The 26,498-nt window shown below is 43.9% G+C and overlaps 3 protein-coding genes across 8 annotated transcripts in view; 1 reads left to right on the top strand and 2 right to left on the bottom strand.

The window, feature by feature from the left end:
- Positions 1–220: 220 nt before the first annotated feature.
- Positions 221–11,766, bottom strand: fam98a (family with sequence similarity 98 member A). The gene is made up of 9 exons (XM_060933214.1): positions 11,671–11,766; positions 10,509–10,667; positions 6,458–6,606; positions 5,809–5,943; positions 5,292–5,488; positions 3,886–3,966; positions 3,677–3,793; positions 2,663–2,830; positions 221–1,644 (listed from the first exon to the last, which is right to left on the bottom strand). The coding sequence occupies exons 2-9, from the start codon at positions 10,538–10,540 to the stop codon at positions 847–849; spliced, it is 1,677 nt and encodes a 558-aa protein (XP_060789197.1). The 5' UTR covers positions 10,541–10,667; positions 11,671–11,766; the 3' UTR covers positions 221–846.
- Positions 11,283–20,705, top strand: si:ch211-195b21.5 (zinc finger protein 318). Of its 4 annotated transcripts, none has more exons than XM_060933211.1 (8): positions 11,283–11,727; positions 13,856–13,926; positions 14,563–15,007; positions 16,074–16,668; positions 17,328–17,404; positions 17,502–17,598; positions 17,694–17,800; positions 19,901–20,705. In XM_060933211.1, exons 1-8 carry the CDS (start codon positions 11,518–11,520, stop codon positions 20,165–20,167), a joined length of 1,869 nt encoding a protein of 622 aa, XP_060789194.1. In that variant the 5' UTR covers positions 11,283–11,517; the 3' UTR covers positions 20,168–20,705. The 4 variants fall into 4 exon arrangements, with proteins under 4 accessions (XP_060789194.1, XP_060789193.1, XP_060789196.1 ...); XM_060933210.1 differs by having other exon boundaries at positions 17,499–17,598; XM_060933213.1 differs by lacking the exon at positions 19,901–20,705 and having other exon boundaries at positions 16,074–16,703; positions 17,694–17,782.
- A 3,561-nt stretch (positions 20,706–24,266) lies between these two features.
- The window catches only part of tbc1d12a (TBC1 domain family, member 12a), a 14,545-nt gene continuing 12,313 nt past the window's right edge, over positions 24,267–26,498 (bottom strand). For 2 of the 3 annotated variants that reach the window (XM_060933204.1, XM_060933209.1), the window contains exons 11-13: positions 25,777–25,886; positions 25,349–25,607; positions 24,267–25,225 (exon numbers count right to left, since the gene is read on the bottom strand). In XM_060933204.1, the coding sequence (XP_060789187.1) occupies positions 25,154–25,225; positions 25,349–25,607; positions 25,777–25,886 (441 nt within the window). In that variant the 3' untranslated portion in view covers positions 24,267–25,153. Of the gene's footprint in view, positions 25,226–25,348; positions 25,608–25,776; positions 25,887–25,912 lie in introns of those variants that run through there. The other variant, XM_060933208.1, reaches the window with a different exon arrangement.

Here is a 26,498-nt window from a genome sequence, read left to right as displayed (position 1 = left end):
TTGAGAGAAGGATCAATGCAGCCATGAAAAGGGAGGTCCTTAAAGAAAACCTGCTCCAGAGTGCACACAAACTCGGACCAGGGTGAAGGTTCACCTTTCCGTTAACTTCACTCTATTCCTGCACCAACATTTTATTAACCTCACGCTAACAATACAAAATGCATCAGGAAACTGACGCTCTAATCACGTACTAACCAGAAATAAAGTGTACACACACAGATCCCATACACTTCTTTATTGCTGTCAGTCTCACACACATTCAAAACACTTTTCCAAAAGCAATTCCTCAAGCAAACAGAGGTGGGAATTCTTTAACTGAACTCCCTTTTTCTCCACTCGAAACCAAAGTAATACTTGTGCACTGGATGATGAAACTTGACGGAGGGAGAGAGAGAGAAGTTATCATCCAGTTTTTGTAAACAAATGTTTAAAGCAAAAAAACAAACACTACAATGCAGTCAGTTTAATCATCATCAAGTCATTTCACTAACAGTATGTTGAGTTCTAACGTGTTATCGTGTGCTAAATGGGTGAAATAAAATCAACCGTCAAGTGCTGGCAATAAATAATATAACACTACTGATTTCTGTGGTAAACACCTCAAGGTAAGGCTTTTCTGAAAACAAAAAAAACCCTCTAACATTCGAGCCTTATGCATCCCAAAGTTCTTACAGAACAGTGGACTTGGCTAAGTAATTAGCTTGATTGTTAGCAGAATAACAAGAAAAGCAATCACTGTTTATGATTGATCTCGTTCAAAAATAAAATCAACACCATCCGCCTTTATAAGATTTTGAAGCGATTCTTGTTTTAGATTTCATTTCACGATGCATTTCTCAGACTAACTCAGCTGGAGTAAAACCCCTGCCCAAACCCTGCCTGGTTATACTGATGGCCACCATGTTGGAAGAACTGCTCAAATTGCCCTCCTTGGTTAAAATTCTGCCCCCCTCTACCACCCCAGCCTCCGCTTTGCCCACCACGTCCTCCTCGTCCTCTCCCTCCACGACCCCCTCTACCCCCTCCTCGCTCCTGTTGTCGCCCTCCATCTTGGTAGTGACCTTTGTTACCACCTTCTTGCCCTTGCTGACCCCCTTGGTAACCTCCACCTTGGTATCCTTGCCCTTGATGCCCTCCTTGGTATCCTCCACTTTGGTATCCTTGACTTTGATGACCCCCTCTACCTTGGTATCCTTGACCTTGGTGCCCCCCTCCACCTTGGTATCCTTGACCTTGGTGCCCCCCTCCACCTTGGTATCCTTGACCTTGGTGCCCCCCTCCACCTTGGTATCCTTGACCTTGGTGCCCCCCTCCACCTTGGTATCCTTGACCTTGGTGCCCCCCTCCACCTTGGTATCCTGGCCCTCCTTGCCCACCATGGTAGTCTCCACGGTACCCTCCTCTTCCTCCATCTTGATAATGACCCTGACTCCCACCATCTGACCAGCCTCCTTGTACTTTACCCCCTCTATCCCCTCTTCCACCTCCTCCTCGGTGCTGATCGTAGCCACCCCTGCCTCCTCCTCGCCCTCCGCCACCCCCTGTTGGTCCATCTTGCCGTTTCTGCCACGTCGGCATCTCGGGAGGTGGCGGCTCAATCTCATTTGGTCTTCCACCGCGATCTGGAACACGTCCCATCAAAACCTGTTGGGATCAGAGTTAAAATTATTGGATGAAATCTGAAATCAAACAAAATCTCAATGTTTTTGGTAACGTACAGGTGAGATCTTCTTCAATGGCGAAGCCGGTGTTCACACCAGCACCGATCTTTCGCCTTGCATTGCTCAGTTTTATATCGCTAGGGGATGTTCCTATTTTGCATCTACTGCTGGGTGGCACGGTTCTCCTGTTAGCGCCTGACTAGTGCGATACAGAGATACAAACTTGATAGCTACGTAGCTCCAGAACAAACAGAAAACACCCCGTTAAACCCAGTAAAACAGAAAGCCTTGTTTATGCTGCTTCAAAACTGCTTCTGAGAAGTGTCTGAAACACACGGGAGGAATTGGAGGAACCAAACAAGGGCACTGGGAGTACACCAAAGGATAAATGACCAACTTTCAGACATTTGGTTGTATCATGAATGTAACGTGACACCTGATACGGATACCATGAATACACTGGTATATACCTGCTTGGACCCCTAAGGAGTCGTTTCCTACAGCTCCATTTCTCTCACACACAGTCAGAACAGAACAACTCAACTTTAACAAACAAGGAATAAAACAGCGTCTCTTTTTTTCTCTTAAAGTTAATAAGGCCAAATCCCCCGACTGTCGTGTTCCTGAGAAACTGTAAAGCAGCGTCAACTCCTCTGTCTTTACAGTTCCAGCTTCCCCTCTGCCTGTTACACAGCACGGACACTGGAGACTCCTTCCAGAAACATCTCCCCCAAAGGTAATGATTTTTTTTTTTTTAACCATTTCTGTGGCGCGTCTGCTGTACACACCCGTGAATGAGCTGTTACCATAGAAACGATGATGTATTGACCGAGGGCATTAACATAAACCCGTCCTGCGGTCAGAGCCGCTGTTAGAGAGAATTATAATCCAGAATCCAACAGCACTGTGATGCAACATGATCTTATTTAGTCAGAGAGATCAGGAATAAACATTACACCGTATCGCACTCTACAATATAAACATGAAACGTCGTCCTTTACCTTGTTGATGGCGCAGGAGGTTTTTTCGCGGGTCTGGCCGCTGCTCGTGCGCAGGATTTTGGATAAATCTTCTCTGGCGGCGAGAAGGTGAGCGACACACACTCTGCTCTTAAAGCCGAGCGCCGCCCGCAGGGGCTGGTACACTTTAGCCAACTTCTCAGTCTGACTCTAAGAGGAAAAAAGAGAAATAATAAAATACTGAATGTGTCAAAATCTGGAAGAAAGAGCAGGTGAAAAAGAAAATCGCTCACATCGGCTGGGTGACCAACAACATTCACACCACGTACAAATAAATGAGAAATAAGAAATTAAACCAGCACTATTTCAGAACACTTTTAAAAAGCACAACTTGGAGAACACTCACCATTTACGACAATAAATCATTCATAGCAGATGCATTTTGTGCTTTATGTCGTGTATTTATATGAAATATGATTTATGACATTAATCCTAATTAAAGAGATCGCGCGCACGTTTGTGTAAATGACTAAAAATAAACGGCCAAAAAGTTCTAGATTCATTCAATGCTTTCACTTTCAGAGCTTCGTAACTATTCAAATTAATTAATTCGACAATGAAGACAGAATGGACATTCCATTAAAGTACAATAATGTAGAATTATTTAGAATTAATGTAAATTCACCAAAATAAAGAATTAAAATTCCATGAGAACTGAATGTAAACATCCATAAAATATATATATATATTTTTAAAGATTTTTTTTGGGCTTTTTCCACCTTTATTACATAGGACAGTGCAGAGACAGGAAACGAGCAGGAGAGAGACGGGGAAACGACCCCGGGTCGGAACCGAACCCGGGTCCCCGGACCCACGGCACGGCGCCCCATCCACCCGAGCCACGACGCCCCCATAAAATATTTTTAAACGAGTTACTGTAAACTATTGCTACTGTAATTAATGAAACTATTTTGAGTGTGAAAAGTGTTTTTTTTTTTTTTTTTGGGAGACTTTCACAGCGACAAAAGGGTCTGAAGACTCGGACAGTAAACTGACCTTGGCTCTGTCCGACCAGCCGAAGGACTGAACCGTCACGTCCAGACGCTTCAGTAACATTTTCCTCCTCACTTCGTACTCGTTCACAAGAGACTGGTTAATAACTTCGATTTTCTCCTGGAAAGAAAAAGAAAATAACAGTTCATTAAAACCCTGCAATAAATAAATATATAAATAAATAACGCAGGGTGTCGGGGTGTTAAACTCACCCAGTGACGGGGGCCCAGGGTTTTATTCATCAGAGGCTGGCCCACATGATGGACAGAAACTTTAGATAACGCTTCCTTTAGCTGAGGAGAGAGAAAACACACACACACACTAATATTAGTGTACAAGCAGGGGGTGGAGCTATAAGAGAATAGCTTATCCAAGAGAAGTTTTAAGGGCACGAGTTTTAATTCATTTTGGGTTTTCTGAAATCAACACGTGGTCAAAATTACACATACAGCCACTAAGATTACGTCCAAGGAGCTCAGTGCAGATCTGAGAAAGAGGATGATGATTTACACTCAGGAATGTCTCCTGGATCCGATTCTCAACAACTGCAGATTCCAACACCATCAGTTCAAACAACTGTAAGTAAGTAAGTACCGATTATTGGGAGGTGGAGCCACCTGGCCAAGGTCCGGAAGGAAACCCAAACGGTCCTGTCATGAACTGGAAGGTGCTGGTACACCAGTGTTACTGTTTACAGTCAGGTGAGTTTTACAGCCCCATGAACTGAGAGGCTGCTGGCCATGAAAGAAACCCCTGCTCCAAAATCCACACCTTCAACTCAACTAAGGTTTGCAGCTGATCACATGGACAAAGCAAAAACCTTCTGGAGGAAAGTTTTATGGTCAGATGAGAAAGATTTGAGTTGTTTGGCCACAATGACCAGAAGTATGTTTGGAGGAGTAAAGGTGAGGGATTCAACCCCAAGACCACTTAACAGCTGTTTAACAGTCAGTACAGCATGGTGGTGGCAGCATCAGGCTCTGGGGCTGTTTCGCTCCCAGTGGAACTGATAAAGTGGATGAAGAACCTCAGAATTCTTCAGCAGAACCTCAAACCATCAGAAACTTGGACCCGGTTGTGTTTTCCAGCAGGACAGTGAGCCCAAACACACATCAGAGCCGAGTGTGGAGGAGAAAACAGGAGGACATGACGCTTAAAACAAGTCCTGACCTCAACCCTGTCACCACTGTGGACTGTGATTAATTCCACAAAAACAAAAGGAAAATTTAACAAAATATAAATAAAAAGTTTTATTAAAACTTGGAGGAAATTTCACTAAATTATAAATGCAAACGTCAGTAAAATATAAACATTATATATAAACAAATATTTCTAAATATTTAAAATAAGTTTCACTAAAATTAAAATGACAGTTCAGTAAACAAATCCAGTACTGCATGGAATTTAACTTAAAAAATGCATTGTGCTAAAATAAAAAAATCATTAAAATCAATAGAAATGTTTTGTTGTTTTTTTTAAAGTTAAAATATAATGAAATGTAAACATGACATACTGAGGATGATGCAGCTCAAAGATAAACAAAAATATCTGTGTTGGATTAATTCAACAGAAATATAAATGTTCACCACTCTTCCTGCGTGCGTGTGTGCGCGTGTACTTTTTTCTCGATGCCGCTGAAGAACTGGAACATGGTGATGTTGGACGGGGGTTTGGACATGCCCAGAGACACACAGATCCCCTTCAGCTCCAGGAAGAGCTCACTGCAGCCGACTGACCCTCCCCCAGCCTGAGCGTTCCTCTGAGGGGCGTTGACCAACACCATCCGGGCAGCTTCCAGCTCCGAGATCAGGAACGCTACACACACACACACACACACAATCAACCTGACACCATCATCACCACTGTACCTAATGTCCACGTTACACTTTTATAGGAATTATAAATGAAAATAAACACACTGGTAAAGTAAACGTGGTAGCATCAGGCAGTGAGACAGAATTTTATACACCGACACAATTCTGAGAATCACAACGTTCAGTTTACAACGAAAAGATCAGAATGAGAGAGAGAGAGAGAGAGAGAGACAGAGACTCCTCAGACACAATCCTGCATTTTTAACACAATAATCATCTGTAATGCACATCTACTGGTGTGTGTGTGTGTGTGTGTCTCACTGAGCAGTAGTTGACAGTTGTTGGCATTCAGCAGACGGTGTGTGACGTCTCCACGTGTGAGACAGGTGTATGGACACGCTAACTCTGTCAGCAAACCGCTCATCTCTAACTGGAAACCTTCAGCCTCACTTGGACCTACAAACACACAGTTTCAGAAAAGCTTCTGAATAAACAACGATGTTTAAAGTAATTAATCAAGTTCATGTGGTCACGTGAATATTAAGTATACACACACACACACACACAGCGGGTGGCACGGTAGTGTAGTGGTTAGCGCTGTCGCCTCACAGCAAGAAGGTCCGGGTTCGAGCCGCGTGGCCGGCGAGGGCCTTTCTGTGTGGAGTTTGCATGTTCTCCCCGTGTCCGCGTGGGTTTCCTCCGGGTGCTCCGGTTTCCCCCACAGTCCAAAGACATGCAGGTTAGGTTAACTGGTGACTCTAAATTGAGCGTAGGTGTGAATGTGAGTGTGAATGGTTGTCTGTGTCTATGTGCAGCCCTGTGATGACCTGGCGACTTGTCCAGGGTGAACCCCGCCTTTCGCCCGTAGTCAGCTGGGATAGGATCCAGCTCGCCTGCGACCCTGTAGAACAGGATAAAGCGGCTACAGATAATGAGACGAGATGAGACACACACACACAAACACACTCACAGTTGGTGGCGTGGACGTTCTCCTCCAGTCTGCTGTAGAGTTTGAGTTCAGAGACGAGCCACGCACACAGTTTGGTGAACTCAGGAGACGCCGCACCGCCACTGAGAGCCGCCTGCAGAGCCCCATCTTCTAACAGCGGCCCCTGATACCTACAGACACCAAAACAACCAGCGAGAGGTCGTCATCATCATCACACCATCGGTTCATGCTGTAACACTACAGTAACGCTTATACAACCTCAGCGCTGTCTGATCGACACCAACACACACCTCCTGGATTATAATCCACACTAACACACATCACCCTGAACACTCTCAGCCTCCACGATACTCTCTCTCTCTCTCTCTCTCTCTGTGCTGATGAATTCTGGATTCTGATTGGCTGTCAGGTGTTGATTAATTTCCTCTAACAGCAGCTTTGACAGTAAATAAACCTGGAGCTGCACTAAAGTCCAAACTGCACGATTAATAATTAACACTTCGGTTTATCACTGATTGTTAAACTCTGAATGAAGGCTGATGTTAAATGTGTTTAAAGGGATTTTTACTCGACACTCTGTTCTGATTCAGAGTCTGAATCAGAGTGAAATTGATTCTTTTGATTCATTTGCTGTTTGGTTTTGGTTCATTTTCTTATGGGACGAAATTTAAAGAAACAAAATACAATATAGCTGCAAGCAGCAATGCGGGGCCAAGCAGCCACATGCTAAGAGATTGATGTTATGTTGGAGAGATGGTCATAACTTGTGCTGACCTTGACATTTTTAAATGACCTTCAATGGGGCATCCAACAGTGTGATCAGGCATTGGAATTTTGTTTCTAACCAAAACACAACAGGAGATATGAGCCAAAACACATTTTTACAAATTATAGCGCCCCCTATTGGTCAATTTGCACCAAATATGGTGCAGACCCTTCTGGAGGGGTGTGGCTTTATGTCGTTAAGTTTGGTTGAGATATGTCAAAGGGCTGCCGAGATATGAGCTCACTTCCTGTTTGGCATCTTCGCCACTAAATTTGATTGGCTGCTGTGCAGTGACAGTTTAATCAATTGCTCCAAAAAATAGACCCTACCTATATGCAGCATAGTCTGAAGATGGTCCATGTTAATTTTCATGAAAAACGGTCAAAAAAAATGTAGAAGTAGCATTTTATTCAATTTTACCAAATCCAAAATGGCGGAAAATCTACCCAGGCGGAAAATGACGTCATAGGGTGCATTGGAATCGGCTTGGCCCAAGGATTCCAGGGGTACCAAGTTTTTGAGAATCGGATGTACGGTTCAAAAGTCATGAGCAAAAATGTATGTCAAACTTTGACCAGTTGGTGGCGCTAGCGAGTTTGAGGTGGCAACATGAAATTTACTGAGAAGAATCATGAAACTGTCCAGAGTCAGTGTGCTAAATTTCATAACTTTTTACCATATGGTTCTATAGGCTGCCATAGACATCCTATACGGAAGAAAGATGCTTGAAATAATAATAATAATAAACCATAGAAACACTAGAGGTGGCTGTAGCTCCGCTGCTCGGCCCCGAAAAATCTCCTTCGTTCATTGGTTAGAAACATGAAAAAATAGAAACACCTTTAACAAGTGAGTGTAGAAACAATAAAAATCCTCTGAGCTCTTTATATACCAGACCCTCGATAATTATTGGCCCCCCCTTTGTAAAGGGGGGGGGGGGATTCCCACCTTTTGGTGAAGTTGCTTCATCTCACACTGAAAAAAATAGGAAAAGTCAAACCTTTAATTGAAATATTGATTCAGAGAAAAACAAATCCCTCAAGAAAAAATTATTTTCAACAAAAACATGTGCCATTATTATTGGCACCCCTGGAAGCGATAGTGAACCCAATGTACCCGAAGCGTGTTTCCATTCAAGGTGTCCATGTGTGAGTTGACTGGAGTGTGTAGGAACTTGCAAGCTGTAATTCATGACTTCCTGATGAACTGGGGAACAAATATGAGGCGACACAGAGGCCAAATTCCCTCAGCATCACCATGGGAACGATCAGAGGCACACAAACCCAATGAGGGAGAAGTGTGTTGACCTTCATAAGTCAGGGAATGGGGATAAAACATAGCTCCCCTCCTGAAAATGTCCCACACTCACCTGGAAGAGGAGCCGAGTTTATTTTACCCCACGGACAGTGAGGAGGGTAAGAGAGGCAAAACATCCCCAAGAGTCACTGTTGGTGAATTACAAGAAAAAGCAAAATCTTGGGGTTTCCGAGTCTCCAAAACCCCCATCAGACTCCACCTCCATGCCAACAGGTTATTTAGAAGGTTCCAGAAAAAAGTCTTTTCTGTCCGTTAACCCCAAACATAAGAACCTGAAGTTTGTGAAACGCAACGACAACTTTGACTGGAACCGTGTTCTCTGGTCTGATGGAACAGAAATGGAGCTTTTTGGCAAAAAAACCCCACTCGTGGTGTGTTTGGAGTAAACAGAAGGACGACTATAATGAACAGAACCCGATCCCAACTGTAAAATATGGTGGAGGACCTGAAACCTTGTGAGGGTCCACGGCATCATGGACTCCATGAAACACCAGGACATTTTAAATCAGAATCTGGCTCCTCTGACAGGAAACTGAAACCGGGTCGTCACTGGATCTTCCAGCAGGACGATGATCCGAAGTCCAAATCAACACTAAAATGGTTCACGGAGCACAGAATCGAGCTTCTGCCCTGAACATCTCAGTCCTCTGAGCTGAACCCCAGTGAAAACCTGCGGGATGAGCTGAAGAGGAGAGAGAGAGAGCACAAGAGAGGGTCGAGGCCCCTGGATGATCTGGAGAGACTGTGTAAAGAGGAATGGGCTCAACGCCCCGCTCTGGATCTCCAACCTTATAAAACGTTAGAGGAGCGACTCAGCGCTGCTTTACATATCGTCAAACACAGGAGGGGTGCCAATAATAATGGAGGACACTGTATAGTACTCGATAAGTAGAGACACGACTCAGTCAGTTTTGTGCCTCACATCCATTAATTATTTTGTCCAAATCACAGAAAAACATTGTGTTGAGAAATCAGATTCCTTTGTAGTTTCAATAAGAGTTTTCTCCAGTGCCTCATAATAATAATAATAATGAGAATGTTTTTATTAATAATAATAATAATAATAATAATTATTATTATTATTATTAAAGATGGAACTGATGTGGATCAGATTTAGAAAATTATTTTTGGAGTTGGGAATGTTCTGATCTTTAGTTTGGATTGATTTTATTACATTTATAACTCCGGTGATGAGTGGGGGGGGGCTCGAGAAGTTTCTGTTCAAAATATCAGGAAATTAAATGTGTACATTAAACAAGCAAAAACAAACATAATTAGATTAACAGATCAATAAACAGTCCAGTGAAGACAGATAAAATAAAGAAAAATCAGATCAGTACTGAATATGAAAGACCCAGATGATGTAAAAACATGAATATAAAAGTTATAAATCCTCACAAACACCAGATTTATCTTTTATAATTATTTGTATCAGCTTTTTAAACCATAACACTGAAAACAGCCGCTCACACTCACTTTCACATTATTATTATTATAATACACTGCTGCAAATTAATGATTTATAATCTCTCTCTCACACACACCCCTTCCAGTGTCTGTCTGTCTGTCTGTCTGTCTGACACACACCCCTTCCAGTGTCTGTCTGTCTGTCTGTCTCACACACACCCCTTCCAGTGTCTGTCTGTCTGTCTCTCTCTCTCACACACACACACACACCTTCCAGTGTCTGTCTGTCTGTCTCACACACACCCCTTCCAGTGTCTGTCTGTCTGTCTGTCTGTCTCACTCTCACACACACACCTTCCAGTGTCTGTCTGTCTGTCTGTCTCTCACACACACCCCTTCCAGTGTCTGTCTGTCTCACTCTCTCACAGACACACACACCTTCCAGTGTCTGTCTCACTTTCTCCTCAGCCCTGTCTGTTTGTTTGTGATCTAAATCCAAACCCCTGAAGCTCCTTTGGTCCAAAACAGAAATAAAACTGAATGTTAAAAATGTCTCTGCGCCCCCCGCGGTCTCCCCCCTACCCCAAATCCTCCAGAGAGTCCAGGATGTCCATGAAGAGAAGCCTTTATGATGTGCGCTTTACTCCGGCAGGTGATGCAGAGGCGCCTCGGTCTCACACTGCTGCCGCGGGGCCCATCCGCTCGGTTGGCAGCACAGGGGTCCTTTCACAGACCACACAGCTGGCCAAAAATATTCCAGCGCCCGTCATAGAATATGAAGCGAAACAAAAATAGAAATTTATTTATTCATTCATTCACACACTTGACTATGTTTAGTAGTGGTAATGCTCATTCTGAAATGTTGCATGACAAAGTGCCAGTCTGCAAAAGCCCAAATTCAGACACACGAGTGTAACTTTTTATACTGGCATATTATTGGACAGGCTCGGACTGAAAGTTTACGCACCCTTCACGCAGACTGCATCCAGTTGTTGTTGTTTTACACGACCGCCATTTTTAAGGTGCATAATTTAATGCCTGATGTTTTAGTAATGTTTTAAACTTCAACTGTTATTACACATATAAATAAACTTATGTAGTAAATATAATCGACAAGGGTGATAGAAATGCATTAAAATGCTTGCTGTCTAGCTGAGTTCAAGCAATTTCTCGCTCTTTTTTAATCATTTGTCACACATAATTAAACCAGATTCACGTTTATTTAACTCAGTTCTCGCGTAAGTGTTATTTACTTTTTCCGTACTGTTATATTAAACAATTTGAAAATCAATTTTAGTTGAAAGCGCCTGAAAATATTTTTAAATCAGGCGAAAATTGAGAGCTGCAAAACAGCAGGGTCCTTAGGGTGCATTATTATGCAGAGATGAGATTCAGTCCCGCACATGTAAACCCAAATCGCGAGCGGTTTTGAGTGAGAGGGCGATTTTATTTTATCTTATTTTATTTTATTCAGGTTGCAGATTAAACCTACATTATTGACAATAATCGTAAATGTAAGTTACGGTTGCGAGACGCGACTCCTGAGTAATGTTTTTAATGTCAATGCTAAGCTAAGCTAAGCGCAGGAGCGATGCACCGCGGGCCGAACCCGGATTATGATCCCCGGGACCCTGCGTCTCCTCCCCGCTATGGACCTCCAGGCGCCCTCGGGTCCGGTTCCGCTTTCCCAGGCCCGTTTAACAGGCCCGCTTTCCCTCCGCGGTTCCCGAACCCTGTGTCTTACCCCACATCGGTTCCTCCTCCGGGCTTTCAGAGCTTCAGCACCGAGCCGCCCTACCAGGTAACAGGAATGAAGGGGCTGCGGGCCGGGCGATACCGCACACTGTACCGCGGTTTCATCACCGCACACTGTACCGCGGTTTCCGATATCGGCACTCAGTGCAGTTACACTCTGGGCTCTGCTCTTACAGCAGAACACGATTCATCAAACCTGCGTGCTGTATCATCACACTGTCAGTACATTTTACTACTAGTTCACATTTCAACACCCATCACACCCACCAGCGCAGTGCACCACGAATATGAAGCATTCAGTAAAAAGATAAACAGATGCATGAAAGACAAAATTCCGGGGGAATACCGAGGCGTTCCCAGGCCAGCCGAGAGACATAATCTCTCCAGCGTGTCCTGGCTCTGCCCCGGGGTCTCCTCCCGGTGGGGCATGCCCAGAAAACCTCCCTTGGGAGGCATCCAGGGGGCATCCTAACAAGGTGCCCGAACCACCTCAACTGGCTCCTTTCGATGTGGAGGAGCAGCGGTTCTACTCCGAGTCTCTCCCGAATGACCGAGCTTCTCACCCTGTCTCTAAGGGAGAGCCCAGTCACCCTGCGGAGAAAACTTATTCCTACCGCTTGTATCCGTGATCTCATTCTTTCAGTCACTACTCACAGTGCGTGACCACAGGTGAGAGTGGGAACGTAGATGGACCAGTAACTTGAGAGCTTTGCCTTTTGGCTCAGCTCTCTCTTTACCACAACAGACCGGTTTAGTGTCCGCATCACTGCTGACACTGCCCTGATCCGTCTGTCCAACTCCCCCTCCCCCTTACCCTCACTCGTAAACAAAACCCCGAGATACCGTAGGTAGCGACTCCCCCCTGACCTGGAGTAGGCACTCCACCTGTTTCCGGCTGAGCACCATGGCCACGGACTTGGAGGCGCTGATCCTCATCCCTGCCGCTTCGCACTCGGCTGCAAACCGTCCCAGTGCATGCTGTAAGTCACAGGTTGATGAAGCCAACAGGACCACATCGTCCGCAAAAAGCAGAGACGTGAACCTGATGCCACCAAACCGGACACCCTCCGCCCCTTGCCTGCACCTAGAAATTCTGTCTGTAAAAATTATGAGCAGAACCGGTGACAAATAAAACTTAAAGTAAAATTAAACTAATAGAGATCGATCAGACATCAGGCTGATCATAATATACATACCATAGCTAGATCAGACACCAGACAGACTATAATACACTAAAGATACCACAGGTGTTGGATTAGAGATCAAGATGAGATCTATAGTAATGCGTTAATGGTATCCAAGCTAGATCAGACATCAGAAGTATTATAATATAGGTATCAGAGCCAGATTAGACAGATTATAATGCGTTAAATATACCATAGATATTTAGGATCAGATATCAACACAAGATCTGCCTTTGATAATGCACTAATGCTATCAGAGCGAGATCAGACATCATCAACAGGAGCACAGAGTTACATACGTGACAACAGAATAAAACAAAACTTAAACTAATAGGCCAAGAGGTCCGCAAATAAAAATGTCTAAAAGGCAACGGATTCCACAAGCGAGGAGCAGCGACTGCTGAAGCTCCATCACCTTGTAGTTTGAAATGTGACCCTGAGACCTGGTGAAGAACCTCACTGGGAGATCAGACAGACCGAGGGGCTGAACGCAGACAGATCAGGCCTGAGATAGAAAAGGGGCGTGTCCATTAAGAGCCTTAAACACAGACTGAATTCTAAAGTGGACAGGAAGTCGATGGAGAGACCAGAAGTGGAGTAATATGATCCCGCTGTTTGGTATCAGTCTGCAGTCTCTCTGCTGCACTCTGGACCATCTGCAGGCCTGAGATACAGGACTGAGCAAGTTCAGCGATTTTCTCAGACAGACGAGCAAAACTACAGCCGGGTGGGGAACCAGTCGGGGAGCAGAGAGGAGGCATATTAGCGCTAAGCTAAAAATAAACCGCACGAGGAAAACAAGCCACGTCGTCACACTCCTGCGGCGTATCATCACGTATCGGATCTCTGTGTTTCATAGTGTCGTGTACCACGTTATCGTGTCTCGTCACACTCGTGTCATCGCAATCGTATATCATATCGTCATATATTGCATCAGTAATGTGGTCCGACTCTGCGTGTGTGTGTGTGTGTGTGTGTGTGTGTGTGTAGGCAGCGGCTCCTCCAACACAGTTTCCTGCAGGATGGACACTTAAGGATGAGCTGCAGAATCTGGAGGTGAAGTGAGTAACGGTCACACACACACACACACACACACACACACACACGTTACTAAATGTGAGGTGATAAAATGATGGGGAAAAGGATGAATGGAATAAATACAGAAAGAGTGCAGGAGATAAAGGATGATGAGAAGGAAAGATTGTAGAGAGCAAAGGAAAAACTGAAGAATAGATAGGAAAGAAAACAGAACAAAGAAAAATATGGAGGAATGAAATGATGAAAAGAAGGGGTGATTATAAAAACGAAGGAAAAAACATTGATGAGAAGGAAAAAGAATGTTGAGGAAATAATGAAAAGATGGAGGGATAACAGGACAAAAGTAATGAAGGAAAAGTGGTAGAATGAGGGATATGTGCAGGAGAAAAGGATGGTGGGAAGGGAGCAAAAATCTGAAGGAAAGGAAGAAAAGATTTAAAAAATGATCAAAAGGAAGAAAGAAAACGAAGGAAAATTGGTGGGATTGTAGAGGGTGACCACGCCTCCTTCCCTGGGACTGACAGTGGCCACGCCTCCTTTACTGAGACTGACACATAGTGACCACACCTTCACTGAGTGACACTGATGCACAGAGGCCACGCCTCCTTCAGAAGAACGCCTTCAACTTTGGTGGTGTTTTTTCTCATCTGTCCTCACAGGAAGAAAGCTGAGGAATTCCTGCGCATCCTGGAAGCTAAAGATCGTCTCAAACTATCCAGCGAATCGGGAGACAGAGGCACGAGACGCTCAAGCGCAGATGGCGAGAGACACCGCTTAGAGAGGCATAAGAGAGGGCGGAGCCAGAGCAGGAGCCGGAGTCGGGGGAGGAGCCGAGCTCGCAGCCGAGGAAGGAGCAGGAGTCGGGGGAAAAGTCGCACCAGAGCGAAGAGCCGGCCGAGGAGTCGCAGCCGGGGGCGGAGCTTAACGAGGAGTAAGAGCCAGCCTCGGCTCCATAAAGACTCTCAGCGCGGCGTTAAAGACGTGGCGTCTCCGTCTGTTAGTGGCAGGGTACCGGACCTCTTCCAGAACCTGAAACAGGTTCTACAGAGCAAAGAGCTGGAGAAACACCTCAGTGTGGTGAAGAACACTTTCATGATCAACCAGGTATAAACAAACGCTTATAATCACTCGCTCATAACGATTCGTCCGCTTTCACTTTAATCCTCGTTTATCTTCTGATCTGCAGCCTCGGTGTTGGATTTACCTCCAACTGCACAAAAACATTACAGAGAAAAGAGGTGGATAGATAAGAGACGGAAGAAAAGGAAAAAGAAGGCGCGTCGTTTCTGTGAAGCGGCTTTGAGACGATGTCCATCATCTTCCCAGAGCTAGATCAGACTCCATTAGACACAATGCACTAAAGATACCATCGCTGGATCAGATGTCAATATAAGATCTCTAATAATGCATTAATGGTATCCAAACTAGATCAGACGTCAGACTTATTATAATATCAGAGTGAGATTAGACAGACTATAATGTGCTAAAGATACCGTAGATATATTAGATCAGATATCAACATAAAATCCATCATAATGCATTAATGGTATCCGAGATAGATCAGACATCAGACTGATCATAATATACATACCATAGCTAGATCAGACACCAGACAGACTGTAATACACTAAAGATACCACAGGTGTTGGATTAGAGATCAAGATGAGAGCTATAGTAATGCGTTAATGGTATCCAAGCTAGATCAGACATCAGAAGTATTATAATATAGGTATCAGAGCCAGATTAGACAGATTATAATGCGTTAAATATACCATAGATATTTAGGATCAGATATCAACACAAGATCTGCCTTTGATAATGCACTAATGATATCAGAGCGAGATCAGACATCATCACGCTTATAACAACACCCTAGAGCTATCCGAGCTAGATCAGATGCCACTGGATTTATAAAAATACACTAAAGTTAACTTGGTTAGATCAGGCATCATCAGATTTGTAAAAGTACCCTCTAGCTATCAGATTATATTTGATGTGATTGGATTTAATACACTAAAGATACCGTAACTAGATTAGATTTATAATAATGCACTAAAGATGGAGTGAGATTAGACATCTGCATCAGATCTGTAATAATGCAGTGTGTTGTTTATTCATATATTTTTATTTTAATTGTTTAATGATGTAATGTATTTGTATAATTTATCAGATCCAGGAGGACTTGAGAGTAAAGCACGAAACTCAGCCTGCACCTTCACAGAACCTTCCAGAATTTCCCATGAAGTCCTGTGAACCCGAACAAGCGTCAGACTACAACCCGAACTCCGTACTTCCTCACGAGCGAGTGTGCAGAAGCGACAGCGCGTTACCGCGGATCTTATCCTGGAATGATCCGGGACAAAAGCTGGAAGTGTTCCTGAATAAATGCGTCTTCTCCAGCATCGAGGATGAGGAGGAGTTTCTCTACGGAGACGAAGACGGGAAGAAGAAACCCCAAGCCGTCACCGTCCCCCTCGCCCAAACCAGACCTCCTGAAAATCCGATCTCTTCTCCCCATCTCTCCAAACCACCCGTCCTCCAGGAGCCCAAAGGCCAGGCCATGACCTCCAGACAACCCCTGACCCCGGACGTGTCGATGGAGGAGTGCGAGAAGGTGAAGAACCTGCTGAAGACCATCGGGCTCAACCTGAGCCAGGCGGACATCAGCAAGATGGCCACCAGACTGAAGCAGAAGGAGCAGCGAGGAGTGAGCTCGAACCCGGCCCTCAGAGCGACGCCGGACACGCCGCTGAACTGCGGTAAAGGTATCGGAGCGAGATCGGACATCAGATTCAGGCTTGTAATTATACACTAAAAATACAAGCACTCCATCAGACATCATCGGACATTATAGTGCATTAAATAGATGAGCGAGATCAGACACATCAGGAGCAATACACTAACGATATTAGAGTTTAATCATCCATCCTCAATCCCATAATAATAACTTTAGTGTATCACAGCGAGATCAGAGATAATAATAAATACTACAGAGATCAGACCTTTAGTAAGGCACTAACGATATCCGTTACATCAGTGTCGGTGAGATCAGACATCTCGAAACCAGTAATAATGCGCTAAAAACATCAGACCTGAAATAATACATTAACGTGTAAGAACTACATCAGACATTATCAGACTTGTATTGTACTAAATGCATTCGAGAAATTGAAGGTAAAAGAAATAGATCAGACTTCTAAATCAGAGCAAGATAATATATTAAACGTAGCAGAATATCAGACCTACAGTAATGCAGTAATGATGTCAGTAGATTAGACACCAATATCAGTTATAATAATGCAGTAAATATGAGAACTAGATTAGACACCACCAGTATCGGAGCTATAACAATGCAGTGACGGTAGGAATATGAGATCAGACCCCAGTCTCGGTGTTCTGAGTGGATGTTGTTTGTTGTGTGTAGTGCAGAAGTCTGATGACGGTCGGAGTAACCGATCTGAAAGCAGCCACTCGCACAGAGACGCCGAGCACAGAGACAAGGTAACGGAGTAATTAATAAACGATGATGAATAAATGTAAATAACCGGCGCCGCTGCATGGCGTTGATGCTCACGCGGAGTTGTGCGTCGATCAGCAGAGCGACGAGCGGGAGAAGGAGCGCAGAGAGAAACAGATCCAGAAGAAGAGGAAGGAGTACCTGGTGAAGGAGCTGGAGGGACTGCTCAAGCACGAAGGTACGAAGGCGTTACGCAGAACCCCATTTTACGTGGAACCCTCGCGGGACGCAGTCGGAACTCCTCTGATGCTCATTTTAACTCCATTCCTGCAGGTTCAGGGGATTTGATCCCTGTGATCGGTTTCTTCTGTCAGCGCTGTGAGGAGTTTTTCGGGGACCTGAGCAGCGCCGAGGGACACAAACACGCCAGCACGCAGCAGGTCTGTACGGGCGCGGCACGTGAGCCCATCTGAGTTTAGGATTTGCTTAATCAGCTTTTTTCTTTAAATCTGATTACAGATCAAGTTTGAATTTGGTCGGTAAATTTTTGGTTCCGTTTTATTTTCAGGATTTTAGTAAACGTGTTAAAGACATTGTGAAATGGAGTCCTGAGCCCTTTGGGTTTCCTTTAATGGTGTTTTCACACTTGGTCTGAACACAGACAGTTTCTGGGCTTCTGTGGGGGCGGGGCTCAATCACAGGTTTGCATCCACATAAAAGAATTCCTTCCAAAGTGCGGCTCGATTATGCAATACTACACCCTCCCCGGCCACTTTAATAGGAACGTGTTGTTGACTCTAAGATCCCTGTTCTTGGCTGCAGGAGTGGAACCCAATGTGTTCTTCTTTCTTCTGTTTCATGCTGAGATGCTTTTCTGCTCACCACGGCTGTAAAGAGTGATTATATGAGTTACTATATCCTTCCTGGCAACAAAGCTCGAGCCATTCTGTCCATTTCCCTCTGACCCTCTCTTATCAACAAGGCGTTTGTTTCCACCCACAGAACTGTCGCTCACTCACTCAGTGTTTTTTGTTTTCTGCACCATTCTGTGTAAACTCTAGAGACTGTTGTGTGTGAAAACCCCAGGAGATCAGCAGCTTCTGAAATACTCAAACCAGTCCATCTGGATCAAACCAACACCCAGACCACAGTGAGAGAAAGTCACACTTCACTGTGAGATCACAGTGTTTCCCGTTCTGATGTTTGAACATTGTGAACATTAACTGAAGCTCCTGATTTGTATCTGTGGGATTTGATGCATCGTGCTGATTAGAGCAGCGTTTCTCAACCTTTTTTCAGCCACGGCACCCTTCAGAAGTATGCAAATTCTCAAGGCACCCCCATATAAAATATACACAGTCACGTTGACCATACGCTGACCCCGGCAGTGACGTTGTGACATGGGAAAGGGGGCCTTGAGACAAATTTTGATGATGCATGAGGCAGCGATGATCTGCATTAGTGTAACTATCTCATCTCATTATCTGTAGCCGCTTTATCCTGTTCTACAGGGTCGCAGGCGAGCTGGATCCTATCCCAGCTGACTACGGGCGAAAGGCGGGGTTCACCCTGGACAAGTCGCCAGGTCATCACAGGGCTGACACATAGACACAGACAACCATTCACACTCACATTCACACCTACGCTCAATTTAGAGTCACCAGTTAACCTAACCTGCATGTCTTTGGACTGTGGGGGAAACCGGAGCACCCAGAGGAAACCCACGCGGACACGGGGAGAACATGCAAACTCCGCACAGAAAGGCCCTCGCCGGCCACGGGGCTCGAACCCGGACCTTCTTGCTGTGAGGCCACAGCGCTAACCACTACACCACCGTGCCGCCTTATTTCAATGTTAGAATGTATAATTTTTTGACGGCACCCCGGTTGAGAGAGGCTGGATTAGAGAACAGCAGGTGGGTGTAGGGATGTTCCTAATAAAGTGGCTGGGGTGCGTATGTTTTTTTTAAAATTATTATTATTTTTAAGAGGGCCAGGGATCCAGTCTCTAGACTCAGCAACTTTAGTCTGCACTACATTACTCCCAGGCCTGGGCATTTCCTCTTACAGCTACAGAGCATCTGATATCTCACCCCTTTTGTGCACTTTCCTGGCTAAAAGCTTCAGAATCATGAAGGACTGGACTCCAGTTGGTTTTCTGCTCTCTTCTCTGCAGCAGTTTTAAACACTGACAACATGAGCTTCTCTGTGTAAGATACAAGTCGTTACTGTGACTGACAGGAACCATCTTTTTCACAGATACTAGATCAAAAAATCAAGTTAAAAGTTGACTGAACTGAATCAGTGAATCAACTCTTTTTGGGATCGACTCCTGGGTCCTTCACTGTGAACTGAAAGCAGGATGGAGATTTGGTGGCTTGACACACAATAACAGATTAAAATATACATCATGTGTGTTCAGGAAATGAAAATCTGTAGCGTTTATCAACACTACTGGGCTGAAAGAAGTATTTTAACCACTTACAGACTGACTGCTTCACACTCTTACATGGCATCTAATGTTTTTATTCTCTGTCATAGGATCAGCAGCTTAAAGACAATAAGAGGCAGCGAGAACACAAACCCGCGGAGCGCCGAGACCAAGACGAGCGAAAGGCTGAGCGGAAAAGACCGAGAGAAGACACAAGCTGTCGCAGGACTGAGGACAAGTCCAGGGTCCAGGAGAAGAAAGACAGGAAAGAGGACAACAGCCAGTCGAGTAAAAACACCAAGAAGAAAAAGAAAAAAGAGAAGATGAAGAAGAAGAAGAAAGTGAAGAAGGAAAAGGCCAAAGCTGAGAAGAATTAGTGTGCGAGTCTCCTGAGTGCTGTACGACTCCGTTAGAGCTGGGCGATATCACCAACACATCGAATCGCGATACATGACATCGTCATATTGACATCACAGCATGGTACAAAACCCACGACTGTTTAGAAAAAAGAAACCACAGTTTCTCGTTACTGTAAAGTGACTAATGTGACGCGTGACACCACCGACTCGTCTGTATTAGAACGGTTTCTCACAGTATTGATATCGTACCAGCACATCGCCCCCTGCTGGCCGCTGTGTTTAAACAGGAACATTAACATGTTTCAGAGGAACCGCTGGTGCTGCTTCAACACAATGAGAGTGAAAGGAAAAGTTCAGCCAGAAATTAATTCCAGCTACGAGGAGAATTTTGCTAACAGGTGATGGAATCTCACCACTGCCGGTTTAGCAAAAAAAAGGGTATTGTTTATTTTTGGCTGAAACTTTCCTTACATCATTTTTTTAAAATAACTTTTGTTCGTATTTGTACATTCAGCTTTCTTTTCCAAAATAAAACACTTTTTCATGTTACACAAAACTGCAGTATTGAAACTGAATGATTAGGCCGGTGTCAAAACTAGAGAATAAAAAAAAAATTTCAAAACCACATTTTACTTCCAGCGTACTTCAGTAGGCGGGACTTCGGGTTGATGAATCAGAGTTTGGTTTATGAAATGAGGGCATCGTTGCATCTCTCTGTTGATGGACTTCATAGTGACAGTAAAAACATCAGCCTGTCTCGATTCTTTTGCTGGTTGCTGCGCTTGAAAAGGACAGCACATCTTTCCCAGGTTTTTGTCCAATCATAACATTACTCTGCCTACCAGGTGTAACCCCGCCCTCGTCTACCCCGCCCTCATCTACAGCCAGGACTTTCCCAAGCGTGATGTGAATTGCACATTTTAGCGATTCAGATAATGACTCATTCATAAGAGTTGACTCTTAAATGAATTGTTCCCATTTTTCTTTTTTAAAACTGATCATTCTTCTTCTTTGTGTGAATCTGTAGCTCGTCAGTGATCGAGTTCTCAAAGTATAGAAGCCCTGAACTACAAAAAAATAAAATTAAATAAAAAACAAATCAAGGGCCCCGTCATTATGACAGATTGTGAGGCGATTCACTTGAATTAATTCTAAATTATAAATGTGGATCATTATTAACCCATAAATATGCAGAAGTAGTGAGAATTGGCTAAATTAAATAAGATTCAATAAATGAGCGTTATGTCGTAATAAATTGTTTTGCTTTATTATCTTAAGTTGAAATAAAGCACTTTTAAATCTATTATTTTTTTTTTAAACTTGCAGTCCATAAATCTTTAAGTAAAAAATAGTCAAAGAAAAGCCAAAGACTGTATGTTGGGAATATTATTAATTTATATTTACATTTCTAATCTAAAGAAATCATTTCACAGTTTATATACAAACAAACACTGACACCGTGTATTTAAAAAACAAACAAACCTGTACAAGGAGTTTCAATTTAAGAAGAAAATAAAAAAAGTTCTATCACTGTTCTTCCCTACATGTTGAAGACGTTGATGAACAGAACCGCGTTATTGTTCGTGACACTACGGGGGGTGAGCAGGTGTTAAAGCAGTGCCGTGTGAACTGTTCAGTGTGTGGTGGAGCTCCAGCGCTGTAGAAATCAGCAGCTACTGGGGTCTTCCTGCAAGAACATTCAGGATGGAAGGGAGTCAAAACTTTTGCATCACCATGGTTCTCAGACATTAACAAAAAAAATCAAAGTCCAGAGAGACCACACATCGTGCATTCTCACATCAGTCCACCATCGGCTGATGACGACCACGTGAGTGTGTGAAAATTCTACTCGCATCTCAGATCAACGATCAACGTTTATAAAATAACGTAATAAATAAATATCGTAAGATAACGCTGCACTGCAGTAACTAAATAAAGAGCTTAATAATAGCCATCTATCTTTCAGTAGCTACAGAACATTTGCTACAAAAATGTGAACGAAGCTACCGAGCCTCTGAGGCTCCGCCCACAGCACACAGAGTATCTGATGTCTTTTGTACGCTTTTCTGGTTACGAGATTCAGGATCTTCTTACACTTTATTACATTTAGTTTCTAAAAAAAACAACACCTCACACAGTTGAGGAAAAGGCTGCGATTGGTCACCGGCCCCATCAATCAAATCCTAAAAGTGGGCGGGTCCAGGTATGCTCTGGTGGAACACCCTATAACCTTACAGTATTTGCCCATCATAAAGGATTCCTAGTCAATTATATCGACCCCCAAACCAGTTTCCCAACTCAGCAACGTTCTGGGTCGAACCCTTTTAGAAAATCAAGAATATTTACACATTACAAATGTTTAAATAACATAGAACCCTACAAATGAGTGTTTATCAGACAATCGAACCGTTATTTGGAAGCTAATAACTTATCAAGTGTGACTTTAAATAACACAGAACCCCATCAGCTTTTCACCATCAGTCGCGGTTCTAAAGAGAGCCCTTTTAGCAAGTTAACAACCCTTACTCATTACAAAGCACCCTGTAACTTAGTGTTCCTCAGAAAGGGTTTCAGATAGAACCCTTAGTTATCCAATAGGATAGTTCCTTAATGCCCTTATAGGAGAAGGTCCAAATCAGAACCATTGTACAGAGTTCATCTCATCTCATTATCTGTAGCCGCTTTATCCTGTTCTACAGGGTCGCAGGAGCCTATCCCAGCTGACTACGGGTGAAAGGCGGGGTTCACCCTGGACAAGTCGCCAGGTCATCACAGGGCTGACACATAGACACAGACAACCATTCACACTCACATTCACACCTACGCTCAATTTAGAGTCACCAGTTAACCTAACCTGCATGTCTTTGGACTGTGGGGGAAACCGGAGCACCCGGAGGAAACCCACGCGGACACGGGGAGAACATGCAAACTCCGCACAGAAAGGCCCTCGCCGGCCACGGGGCTCGAACCCGGACCTTCTTGCTGTGAGGCGACAGCGCTAACCACTACACCACCGTGCCGCCCTTGTACAGGGTTAGAACCCTAAAATCATGTAGAATCCTACAGCTGAGAACTGATCAGGAAGGAGAACCCTCACAGGAAGTGATGAACTCCAAACTAACCAATGAACAATTAAATAACACAGAACCCTATAACTGATCATCAGAGAAGGGCACAAGTAGAACCTTTTTAGAAAGCTAAGAACTCATACTTATTAGAAAGACCTCAAAAAGTTTCTTACTGATCTAAAAGGGTTCTACTTGGACCCTCCATAGAACCCAACGGCACAGTGATGATCAGATGGTCTTTCAAGCAGAACCTTTTTAGAAAGTTAAGAGTCCTTACTTAGCCAAAGAACCCTTGAAGAACCCTTGTTCTAAGAGTGTAGCAAGTACCAAGAAGCTACATGTTAAGTTTCTAGACATCAAGAAGAAATAAATTAGCAAGAATTTGGAGTTGTGTATCACACACTTTAATCCACACTCTGAGAACAAAAGGCTCTTCAGTGATTTTGAGGTTCAATCAATAAAGAGCTTCGCTTATAAATGAGGTTCTAGGAGACGGTTTGTTGTAAGGTTCTATAAAGAATTTCTCTCAGGGAACCAAGAGTGCAGACTTACAGCGTTACGTGACCTATAAAGTCTGGAACATTTCATCACTAAACCAACCATCCAGGACCTGCTGAAGAACCTTTAATGGCTCCTCAGAAGGATGAGTGAAGAACCTTTAAGGGTTCTGTAGTTTTTAGAACAGAAATCATTTTAAACGTTCTCTCTGGACATCTGTTTAAAAAAAAAAGGTTAAGCACATACAAGGGTTTGGCACTAGTGTGTAACAGCTCTTAGGCTGCTGGTGTGTGTGTGTGTGTGTGTGTGTGTGTGTGTGTGTGTGTGTGGAGACACAAACATGTAGGAATTGCACTTGTGTGTCTGGGCCTCAAAGATCAGCTCTGAGTTTAAAGGCCACAATCAGTGCTACTGCTTTTAGAGCAAGCTCTCAAGTGTGTGTGGAGTGTTTTACAAGCGTGTGGTTACTTCTCGATCTATCACATCTCTTTTCCTTTCGCTAAATAGTTTAATTATTTTAAAAACTGACTGAAATGAAATTCAGGACCGTAGTAAAGAAAACAATCATATTTACAAATGCACGTTTGGTCATCGCTCACTGCTGTAAAATATTTTTACAAATGAAATATATGACAAGTTTCAGTTTCTGATCCAGACTTGCTTTTAAACCCCATCACTTGATATTCTCTGAAAAAAGGCGAGCGATAACGAGCGCGATCTGCCAGACTGCTGCACGTTCGTTATCGTGTTATAATCTGGAAACACTGCGTCGAAATAAAGTGTCGGTTTTTTCTTTTCTTCAAGTAATGTTTAGCAGAAGGTTTTATTTTTGCCATCTCGTTCTCATGTTGCTCTTTAACAAGAGTTCCCGGGTCAAGGAGGGCGGAGCTTAAGTTAACCTGATCACATGACATCAAAAAGAAACAACAGTTACTTTGTTAGCTAGCTTGTTCACAAACGTGCTCGCTGCTGAATGACAGACGGGTACTGCCAGCGACTGAGGTACGCTTGATGTTAGCGAGGCTAACGCAGGATTGCGTGGAGGAGGCTAGCTTCGGGAAATCCGCTAAGCTACTGTACTCTTTATTTAAAAACAAATCGTTTGTCTTTAAAAATGAAAGAACATTGAAACTTGAGGTCATATAATCAGATTTATAAAAAAGTGTGAATGAGTTTACGATAAGCTCCGCCCTTGATGACTCATGAAGCCCATCATTCGGTCACAACAATTACCGTTCATCACCACCACACGACTGTGTGGGTTTTTGCTTTACAGTTATTTGGCACATGGCATAATGACTTCAAAATCCCCCCGAACTGCTCCTCTGTGTGAGATGAATCCGTAGAGCTCCTTCTCCAAATCCTCCTCGAGTCGCTGAACGGCTGCAGTCCGACTCGTGAACACTGTTTAAGCATCTGAAACCTCAGACGTTGGTGTTCAGCTCCGTAACGCAGGACTTCCTGTTCTATCAGCCTCTTTAGGGCCGTCTTTCATCAGAGCAGAGAAAACCTGCAGCAGAAAATAAACTGAATGAGCCACACCCTGATGATTATTTCCCGTATTTCCTGGACTACACAGTGTGTCACATTTATTTCCTCACACCTGTATGTTTGTTTAGGGCGTGTACAGTACCTGGTTCCAGCGGCGATTGTTGCTGAGCATGTGCGTGTTGGCGATGCAGCTGAAGAGCGTGTGCGCCGGGGTGTTCTGCGGGAGGCGGGACAGGAACTGGGCCATGTGGATGAAGTCCATCTGCAGCAGGACATCCTGATACAGGCGCAGGATTCCCAACGCCGTGCGGAACAGAGCCTCCTCTCCATCACGGCAAAACAAATCCCACACACGGCACGCCACATCCAGCGGCAACGGCTTACTGTACAGCGTGAAGATCCTACACACACACACACCAGTGCACTGTACAGATCTACTGATCCTCTCAGTGTAGGGATTAGGGAGTAGTGCGTAGGGATTAGGGAGTAGTCGTAGGGATTAGGGAGTAGTGCGTAGGGATTAGGGAGTAGTGTGTAGGGATTAGGGAGTAGTGTGTAGGGATTACTTACCAGTCTATGAGGTAAAAGTCTGGAGTCAGACTGTTGCTGTGAAAGTGCTGGAATAATTTTGGCAGGTTCTCCTCGAAGAAAACCTCAAACGCAGCAAAATACTTCAGCATCTGAACATTAAAGCACAAAATCCAGAAATACAATCAAAATTCACCTCCAGAAACGGCGACCGAGCACGGACTGGAGATGATCATTACGGAGGAGACAGAAGCGTTAGCGATGCTAAGACCATTAAATAAGCGTTCATGTGCGCGCACTTCTCTCATACGTTCACATAAACTACAGTAGGTCTCTGTGCTGAGGTGAGCGACAGCAGCACCGGAAGGCTTCATGGCTGTGTGCGCAGGCCTGGACTGGGAATTATAAAATATTGGTTTTAGATTGAGAACACACAGACTGCCATTTATGAAAAGCAAGATGGCTCCTATTCTTAATTAATGGAGCTCTGAAAGCACGCATGGAGCATAGCCTCATATTTATAGAAATACATCAACCTGATACTTACAGACAACGTCCCTGTTCCACCACAGGCAACATCTCTCAAACACCTGACAACAAAATCTGTCTCTTTATTTCCAGGAGATAGATGGGTTTTTACCCAGCGCTTACTGTTAATTTGCTTTTAAAAAAATAACGTGGGGTTATTTACAAACACATTTTACTGAAAACATTCACGACAGTTTCATATAAAACTAGTTATAACAGTTTTATTAGTCCACTCG

This window comes from Neoarius graeffei, chromosome 11, assembly GCF_027579695.1.
Source record: "Neoarius graeffei isolate fNeoGra1 chromosome 11, fNeoGra1.pri, whole genome shotgun sequence".
NCBI lineage: Eukaryota > Metazoa > Chordata > Actinopteri > Siluriformes > Ariidae > Neoarius > Neoarius graeffei.
This window is presented reverse-complemented; position numbering and strand designations above follow the sequence as displayed.

What these genes read in the sequence shown, in the direction of transcription:
- fam98a (XM_060933214.1), bottom strand. Translation starts at nt 10,540, where the DNA reads ATGGACATCCTGGACTCTCTGGAGGATTTGGG. An exon ending in GACTCTCTGGAGGATTTGGG is followed by an intron (nt 6,607 to 10,508) that starts GTAGGGGGGAGA and finishes TGGTGTCTGTAG; the next exon opens with GTATCAGGGGCCGCTGTTAG. An exon ending in CCTCCTGCGCCATCAACAAG is followed by an intron (nt 1,645 to 2,662) that starts GTAAAGGACGAC and finishes TGATCCCAACAG; the next exon opens with GTTTTGATGGGACGTGTTCC.
- si:ch211-195b21.5 (XM_060933210.1), top strand. Translation starts at nt 11,518, where the DNA reads ATGCACCGCGGGCCGAACCCGGATTATGATCCCCGGGACCCTGCGTCT. An exon ending in GCCGCTGAACTGCGGTAAAG is followed by an intron (nt 16,669 to 17,327) that starts GTATCGGAGCGA and finishes TGTTGTGTGTAG; the next exon opens with TGCAGAAGTCTGATGACGGT. An exon ending in ACGCCGAGCACAGAGACAAG is followed by an intron (nt 17,405 to 17,498) that starts GTAACGGAGTAA and finishes TGCGTCGATCAG; the next exon opens with CAGAGCGACGAGCGGGAGAA.